Below are 10,000 nucleotides of genomic sequence, written 5' to 3'. Positions count from 1 at the left end.
GGCATACCGTAGTAGGTCTACTTGCACAGTATCAAACATGAAGATGAAGACGAAGACAATTTGGCAGTGTTATTTTACTCAAGTCCAATGCTTGGACTTGAGTACAACTATTCAAACTTCTAAATGAAGTGATGAAACTGAGCTGAAGTCAAGGGCAACTTCGTCGATTTAATTTCGCTTCATCGGTCGTACATTCCATTAAAGACATGTAGACTTGCCGAATGAGCATGCTGGATAACATATTTTGGCTGATGTGATCGAGACATCCCAGGAGCAAGACAGTAGCGATGATGTACAACTAGTAATCACATGACGGACTACTCTTTATTTCTTCCGGCGGAGATTTGCAACTCTACTAAGCGCAGCTTTCTAGTTGCTGTCTCCACCAGGCCGAAGGCGTGGCCGAGACTATGTTTTCGCCCCTGTCTGTCCGGATTTTTGGATATTACTCCTACACATTTTGTTCAAACATCACGCAAATCGGTACACATTGGCATATAGTCTATAGTCATGTGATCAAGACGGATTTGTCAGATTATTCGTAATCCATCCTGATTGGCTAAGATTGGCTTCCAAAGTTTGCAGGAGTGGCATGCAACTTTGCACGCACATTCCCACTAGGCAGAGGAAGAAATGCCACCATTTTCATATTGTCCTAGCGCCACTAGAAGGCAAATCGGTACACACTATCTCTATAGATCAAGACGGATCTGTCAAATTTTTCAGATTCCATCCTGATTGGATAAGATTGACTTCTACAACCTGGCCTGGCAGAGACCTGTGCTCCGAGGAGCAAATTTTTCTAGTTTCAAGGGAGAGTGTCACTCACTGTCACAGTTGAAATGCGGTTTCAAGGCATTTCACTTGCATTTATTTTAACGAAGGAGCTATAGCATCCCCTGAAGTAAATGTTCCAGATGTCTTCCCATCCTGCCAAGAGACATTTCTAGAGTAAACGTTGTTTTCTGTGGGACACCTGGCAGTGAATCTGCATCCTTCTAAATCAGCCCACTGTACTAGTTCATAGCTATTCATTCACTTTAGTGCTGCTTTGGCTCTGTCAGGTTGGCGAGCTGCTGAAGCAGCTAAACTCGTGAGTGTGTGTGTGTGTGTGTGTGTGTGTGTGTGTGTGTGTGTGTGTGTGTGTGTGTGCGTGTGCGTGTGCGTGTGTGTGCGTGTGCGTGTGCGTGTTTGTCTATTTCTGTGGCCATCCTCCTCTACCGGTATGGGGTCAAAATGTCCTCACAACGACAAAACGATGAGGAACCCCTCATCTGTGCAACAAACTAATCAATTTCATCTATTATGAAAAACATGCCATGATTTATAATGATGGCATAATGAATTAATAATCAATCCCTGTCAATATAGGTGAACATTTAGCTGTTTTCAAAAATCACACCCAGTGTGAAGAGAGTGGTGCCTTTCATGAGTTCATTTCATTAGTTACTTTTTACAGACTTTGATGACTTCAAAGTATTTTTACTCATTTTAAGTACTTTAAAATGTTTGTACAGATTTGTACGTGTTTTTAACATCTTTTAAGTATTTTTACTCATTTTAAGTATTTTTACTCATTTTAAGTATTTTTACTCATTTTAAGTATTTTTACTCAAAAGTGTGTGTGTGTGTACTGTACTGTACTGTACTGTACGGTCTGTACTGTACTGTACTGTACCTGTACTGTACCTCTACCTGTACTGTACGTACTGTACTGTACTGTATGGTCTGTACTGTACTGTACGTACTGTACTGTACCTGTACTGTACTGTACATACTGTACATACTGTACTGTACTGTACCTGTAATGTACTGTACGTACTGTACGTACTGTACTGTACTGTACCTGTACGGTACGGTACGGTACGTACTGTACTGTACTGTACTGTACTGTACGGTCTGTACTGTACGGTCTGTACTGTACTGTACTGTACCTGTACTGTACCTCTAGCTGTACTGTACGTACTGTACGGTCTGTACTGTACTGTACTGTACTGTACGGTACGGTCTGTACTGTACTGTACTGTACTGTACTGTACCTGTACCTGTATGGTTGCATCTTTGTGTTGCAATCAGCCGCAGCTGTTGAGGCTGTGCTCAAACATACAGAGAGGCCGTGCTCATACGGACGGACACACAGACAGACAGACAGACAGACAGACAGACACACAGACAAAGTCACTCCTTGGAGTGGCTAGCACCACTCAAAAATAGTGAAAACACGTTCAATCAAATAAAAATATTATATAATATAATAAATAAATAAAGATTAATAAAACGTCTTGATTATTTTGATTAATCGAAAAGGTAATCAATAGAATAATCACTAAGAAAATATATATCAAAAGAAATTGATAGTTGCAGCCCTACAGAGGATATTCTGTGACCCTCACAACTACAGGAGTTAATGTTAACTGCACGGTTAAGTCATGGATGTTTGAATTTCATTCATAAATGTATCTTTTCTCCATGGTTCAGCAAGACTTTTCAAACAATTTGCTTTAAAATACATTGGATTACCTCTCTCAAGGACGTTTCATGTCTCTGCAAGAAGATTTTCTTACCTTACTTAAAATAATTGAATTTACTGTAAATGGCTCTATTGCCACATGCTTTGAAAAATGGCTGGCATGGTCAAGGATACTGTGAGACCAACATCTCTCAGGGAGACAGAACTAACTGTAGCTTCAAGCAACCAAATGCATGCAAGTAATGCAAGAAGAACTTTCTTCATTGTGCTAGTGTGTACTGTTCTGGTTAGATTAAGGGATCTGTTATGGTTAGGATCAGGAGCAGTGTTAGAATGTCCGCTTATTATAAGTGACTTTGGGCTTGTTTTTCTGTAAAGTCGCTTGTAAATATTGGTTCTGTAGTTTTGCGTTTTTTGTGTGTTGCTTATTTGGGCTTGCTTCCTTAATGTTGTTTAAACCAGTGTTTCTCACATTTTCACGTCAAGGACCCACAAATGAATATGTATTTGTCCGCAGACCCCCATCTGAAAATTATTTGTGCCAGGGATCCCCATAAGATTTGTGTTTTTAAAATGTTCCAAAAACATGCCACATTTTTTCCCCAAGATTATTTTGAAAATAGCAGCTACAAGTTCACAACGCGTCACATGAGCTTGTAGATCGCCATTTTTTTTAAAAAGATGTATTTTTGGGCTTTATTGATAGATGGGGAGAGAGATGGGGAATGACATGCAGCAAAGGCTGTCGGGATTGGGACACGCTGTCAGGCTACACTTAGCCTAGGCGCCTTAGATCGGCTATTTTAAAATAGCTGGGTAGGTGTGCTCATGTGGTCTAGTCGCTTCTTTTGGGCTTGTTTTCGTAGACGTGGTTGCTTGTTTCTCTCGCAACATCTGGCAACACTGTCAGGAGTTAGCAAGGAATGTACAGAAGTCAATGGCAGGTCTTCACAAGTGGTATGTACAGGATGTGCATTTATGCAATAGCGTGTCCATCTATGAGTGTGCCGGAGTGTGTCTCTCATGTCGTAATTAGAAGAAGAAACAGCCCTTTGCTGCCTTTAGCCAAGAGTAGTTTGTGGGCAGGACATACCTTGGTCGCTGCGTCCACATTGGCCCCCTGCTTAATGAGTTCCACCACCACTTCAACATGGCCCTCCTTAGAGGCAAGATGGAGAGCATTCAGACCATTCTACAGAGAGAGAGAGAGAGATGTAGGGAGAGAAGCAGACAGAAAAAAACAACAAAAAAACAGAGCGTTAAGCAGGACATACATCCGCCGCCGGGCTCGGGAATCGAACCAGCGACACACTGTCAGGCTTCAAAGCCTATGTAGTACACGCCTTAACTTGGCTACCGGCGCCCAACGTGGAACGTACGATACGAAGTATAAAATAGGGCATAAGTGGTTCAAGCCTCTAATAATATTCTAGTCCTTTGCATTACCATGTAATATCTACTGTATTCCCATGGTCCAAGGTGCTATACTATTCTATGCAAGATGTTTCTGACAAGGACAATTAACTTAAAAAAAGCTTTTTGTGTTCAATTTATGTTCATGATCAAATTTTAACAAAGTTGTGATTCAACAAAAATGCTTTGCTGTCAAAATCTACCAATTACACTGAGAAAACTAATCTCTACCAAAAAATTAATGCTGTTGATTGAATATTTCCTTTTTTTCACATTCTCTTAAAAAAAACATGATTTTTGCATTACGTTATCTAGGACTGAGATGCCTGTCATCTCGGGCTGTATAGATTTAGCAGGCAGTTACCTGGTTGCAGATATTGATGTCCACCCCAGTCTTAAGGTAGTCCAACGCTTTCTCCAGGTTACCCGCCCTCGCCGCTCGCAGGTAGCTGGCATTTATATCTGTCTGCAGAAACACAGAGAGAGAGAGAAGAACTGTTAGCAACAAAGTGACATGGAAATACTATACATTGGCATTCCATACCGCAAATGTCATACAGTATGCTTCAATATACACAGAAACTCTGGAGAAGAAATATATAGATGAAAATGCATATTGACACCAAAATATATGGAAATATATTTTCCAATTACAAAAAGCATATTGTCTTAAATGTCAACAGTTCTCTAGACTGTAATTAACACAAAAAGGGGCACTGACTCGTTTTTCTCTTTTTTTATGCAGACTTGCAGAGCACAGGCTTTCAGCACTTGGGACATTGTCAGCATTTTGAATCATGGAAAGCTGCTACTGAAAGCTTTTAAAACCAATCTTTGCAGATTACTTTTGCTTCATTGGCTTACATCCAACTTCCACACCAACAGAATAGCCTCGCCTGCTTCCTTCCAGACAGTCTCATGGTATTATATAGGTTTGACAGCATTTCTATAACTAGCCTATTTGGCATTAGGCATACAGTACACAAGGTGTGGCAGAGTTATAATGGCCACAAGCTGAAGCTAGTACCAATGGGATGCTGTCATGGCTTTAAACAATTGAATTTCATTCTGGATGTCTAACCAGGGACTGATTAGACCTGTGGACATGGATGGATGCAGTTCCCTGTTGGGTTGAACGTAAAGTTTGGGAAAGTAGTCTAAGTACCCAGGACCAGAGCTAAAACATGTACACTACTAGGTCCGTGCAAAGCAAAATACTGTACAGTACTCTGACAATACAATACTATTATACTGTACATTAGTACAGTATGTACTATTACGCATTAGTACAGCATATTCACACCTGACAGCATTTGAGAAATCCTTAATTGAAGCCCTCAAAAATCCTGGTCAAAAAGCCTGGTCTGATGGAAAAGGCTTTTCTAATCGTTCACCAAGGGAAAGAGAATTGGCTCAGCCGAGCAGCACTGGACAAAGCCAAGGAGGAGAAGTCTGGTGCCTAGAGCCAAGGGCTTCATTTCATCGGTCTGATTTGGAGCTGGTACAGCTATTTCAGCTCATGACGATGCAGCAGGATAACGTCCAGTTAAGATAGAGGCTGAGTGCATCAAAAGCTGACAAGTGATTTTTTTTTTCAGTCTTGTTGGTGCTGTGGCTCAGAATGTGTTGCTGCGGTCATACTGTAGCGCTGTGGTGTTGCTGTTTGTTATTGTAGGCAGATTAGTATCTAATGCTGCTGCTGAGCTCACTTCCACTTACTGAATGGAGCTAATCTGAGGTCTGAACGCACACACGTACGCACACAGCTTCTCTCTTTCACACACACACACAGCCAAACCACACCGACATAAGCACAGACACACACACACACTCACAGATGTGCATGGCGTTAGGCAGAGACAGACGCACAAACATGCCCTCTCTCTGTCTTCCACACACAGAGTGCAGGGAGGAAAACTCACACGTGCAAACTGAGGTTGTGTTATCAGTGTCAGCAGAGGCCAGAGGCTTACCGGACAAGCACGCACACGTGCACGTGCACACACACACACACACACACACACACACACACACACACACACACACACACACACACACACACACACACACACACACACACACACACACACACACACACACACACACACACACACACAACAACACAACAATATTACTGTGGAACAGGGTCAACAAAATGCTGTGCTACCCAGTTTAGCAAATTGCTTTACAGTATATCAGATTCACTATGCACTTTTAAATGTGTCTGTCTTTAGCCCTACTTGCGGGGGCGGCCATGGGGCACATAGATAACCCAAGAACTACTGGCTGGATTGCCATGGGATTTGTAGTACATCAACATATAGCAGCAGAGTGGCCCAGAGCCTCTACCTGAAGACCAAAAGCTTAATATCTCCCCCGGCCAAGGGGAAAATCCCCTTTAGGTTGGTGGATAAGAGTTTCCCTGTCCATGCAGGAGAGTTACACTTACTTTCAGCCCTGGAGGATGAACCCTTATGGGGTCACTCCTTTACAGAAGTTTATTTTTTCTTTCAATGGCCACTCCGGGGCTCTCTACTCCTGTCCTCTAGAGAGACAGCAACATTACTGTAGGTCAAAATGTTCAACTGTAGACAATATATCTGAAAAAAAAGGTGAACTTTTCTGGCATACGACACTTGCTGGATGCCTTCATGCTCCCTGCAGGATGAACCCTACTGATTTAGGCAATCCCACGGCCTGTTCCTCTGGTGCCACCATTAGGCCAAAGTTTTCAAACGTACACAACATATCAAAATCGAATGGTGTGACTGCCGTGAAACGTTCTGATCGCACATGTTGTGCGCGGCGGGCCAACCCTAAACATTTGAGTGACCCCCATGATGCTGCCTCTAGCACCACCCTCAGGTCACAATGTCACCATTACACACTCAGGTTTTCTAAATGACCTCCTGACCTTTACTTTAGCACCTTCGTCAGTGAATAAGCCATGTACCAAAAATGAGAAGCTGGTGCACAGCATTTGGTCTACACAGTATAGAACACAACAACTTAAAGTCTGGCATGCTGACCTAGCAGTAATTGGAGACGGACAAAGAGAGGGAGGGAGGGAGAGAGAAAGCGAGAGAGAGAGAGACATACAGAGAGTCACTACTGACTACGCTTAGAGTGCTTGCATGTGAAAGCCGTCAAGCGACTACAAGTGCACACACACACACACACACACACACACACACACACACACACACACACACACACACACACACACACACACACACACACACACACACACACACACACACACACACACACACACACACACACACACACACACACAGCAGGCATCGTAGGAATGCAACTGATAGCAGCCTCAAACCAGGCATGAAAGTGGATAAGATGTGTCATTCTACCACTGAATGTAGAACCGTCTGGTCAGTACAATACGGTATGTCCCCCTATTTGATAGCATTAATATACCGTAGGGCTGGGGTGATATATCAATATTACATCGATATCGTGCTGGGAGACTAGATGGTCTGAGATTTAGGATATCATAATATCGTGATATGGCATACGTATTGTCTTTTCCTGGTTTTAAACTTTCAACCTGGCACACCTGTTTTGGGCTAGTCATTATAGGCGAATATCTTCAGCTCAATAAACTCAGCTCAGAGTTGTGCCCAAAATAGGGACAGAATCGTAACTCATATCCCGCCCTAGTCAACATGTGCCGTCGAGGGTATACCCCCTTCCAGTCAAAACGTTTGGTCAAATCCGTCCGAACTTTGCCATCTTGGGAGTGAGAATGTGTTGGCCAGGGTGAAGGTGAAGCCCAGACCACTGATGTGCCACTAATGGAAAAGCATTGTTCCACTAAACCAGTGGTTCTCAAACTTTTTCATGCCAAGGACCCCCAAAATTACGTATTACGGCTGCAGACCCCCATCTCAATAATATTTTGTGCCAGGGACTGCTTAAAAAATAGCAGATCTGCTTCAAAAATAGCAGATCTATGAGTACCACGCTATGAGCTTGTAGATCTGCTATTTTTGAATATCCAAAGTATAAAATATGGTTAAAGTGGTTAAAATGATTGTGACACTATAGTAACTAATAATTTGGGGGGTAATAATCTATCCCCCTCATTGAATTAAGATGTCACCAGATGTATCAGCAGGCCGAGTTCACTTATCTTCTGGCTACACAAGACTAAGGATTACTGTAGCAGGATGCCCTGACAGACAGGAGAGTACTTTTCAATAACTTTTTAATAACTTTTCAATAACTTTTCTATAACTTTTCTATAACTAAGGATTACTGTAGCAGGATGTCCTGACACACAGGAGAGTAATTTTCTATAACTTTTCAATCACTTTTCAATCACTTTTCAATCACTTTTCAATAACTAAGGATTACTGTAGCAGGATACCCTGACACACAGGAGAGTACTTTTCTATAACTTTTCTACAACTAAGGATTACTGTAGCAGGATGCCCTGACACACAGGAGAGTACTTTTCTATACATTTTCTATAACTAAGGATTACTGTAGCAGGATGCCCAGACAGGAGAGTACTTTTCAATTACTGCTAAGGAAAGAATACAGCAAGACCAGCTACTGAAACTGACGAATTAAGTGGACTGGAGACACAATGTGATATCTATTGTGACAAACAACCATTCAGATTGTCTGAATAGAAAGGCTATTTGAACACATGCACACAGCACACAGATAATAGGAAGAGATATAACTTGGTAATGGCAGACTGTCACTCGCAATACAGACTGTTTGTTTGCCCACTGGCCTGGGATCAAGCTCTGTCACAACTTTCTCTCCTGCATTTCACCTGACGCCATGTATTGTTGTTAACCAGTTTAACCCTGGCATCTCTATTTTCAGCATGCCACTGTAAGTGAAAATGTTAACACATTTTTCAAAACTAGCAGATCTACAAGCTTAAGCTGCTATTTAAAAAAATAATTTGGTTAAGTGGTAATCACTCACGTGGTGTAGCTCGTAGCCATGGTGGATTTTAGCATACTACATCACAAAATCATAGAGTCAAATCTGACTCTGGTCCTCATCTCTGTACTGTCTCTCCCTACTGGAGCAGAACCACTTCAACTTCAACTCAACTTCATTGTCACATCACAGGTTTACAGGTGTAAAATAGTGAGTGAAATTATTGTTCGTACAAGCTCCCATCATTTGCAGTTTCATGAAAGGGGGAAAGAATAGAATAACAGCTGGCGACTCAGTTCCATGACTCTCTGGCAGAGCTCGCACACAGCACTTTAGGGGGCATAAGTCTGTTATGCAGTTAGTGACGATGCTCAGGTGTACAATATGTTTACAAGACAATTCAGGAATCAAGAATCATAAGAGGTTTATTTGTTACTCTTACAGATAGGCTACAAGCAGCGAAATGTTGCTGGGACATGTTCCGTATAAAGACTGTGCTAACACAAAATAAAATATAACAGGAAGATAGTAATAATAACAATACCTGTAATAGTTCTGCCCAAAGACAGTTTTTACTATACGATCAAACAAAACAAATCATAAAAGTGAAAAGTGCATCAATTCCACGGCACTTCTATAGAAATGTAATACAGAAAATGGACACGTTTCAATGGTCTTGAACTTCTGAAGTTTCTCAGTAGCCTGACCCAGAGAACCCGGCCAGGAGGATGTCAGTTATGCTCAAATGTATTATTGTTATTATTATTTATTTACATTTGTTCTATATTAACACTAAAACCCTATATACTTCGTTGAGGGGGTCTATCCTTACCATCCTTATTTTGTTCCCTAGATATCTTTGCCGAAAATAGCCAACATACAAGATACAACGCGTCACATTGGGAAGCGTTGTGGACTTGTGTTCGCCTATTTTTCACAGAATGTTTGTGGTTAAAGGTGGGATAAGTGATATTTTTGGGTTGAAACAAAACGTGTTAAAAGGTTAAAGCACTATATTCTGATAGTAATCATTGTTATTGAGTGTTTGTTCAGTAACAGAGGTCTCCCCGTCTCTCCAGCTCTTTAATAAACAGAAAATACATTTTCAGGTGGGTTGAAAATGTTCAGCCAATCAGGAAAGAGTACCCATTTATCAGCTTACATTTTATGTTCCAGTTAAAAAAAAATCCCGCTCAT

General features: G+C 41.6%; 1 protein-coding gene across 6 annotated transcripts in view; it reads right to left on the bottom strand.

Annotated features, from left to right (window-relative positions):
* Positions 1-10,000, bottom strand: part of LOC308104058 (ankyrin-1-like) — a 134,852-nt gene that overhangs the window by 94,708 nt on the left and 30,144 nt on the right. For all 6 annotated transcript variants that reach the window (XM_080454325.1, XM_080454326.1, XM_080454327.1 and 3 more), the window contains exons 2-3: positions 4,248-4,349; positions 3,564-3,662 (exon numbers count right to left, since the gene is read on the bottom strand). In XM_080454325.1, coding sequence (XP_080310451.1) covers positions 3,564-3,662; positions 4,248-4,349 — 201 coding nt within the window. The remainder of the gene's footprint in view (positions 1-3,563; positions 3,663-4,247; positions 4,350-10,000) is intronic.

Source organism: Gymnoscopelus braueri, assembly GCF_963280865.1.
Source record: "Gymnoscopelus braueri genome assembly, chromosome: 17".
Classification (NCBI taxonomy): Eukaryota; Metazoa; Chordata; class Actinopteri; order Myctophiformes; family Myctophidae; genus Gymnoscopelus; species Gymnoscopelus braueri.
This window is presented reverse-complemented; position numbering and strand designations above follow the sequence as displayed.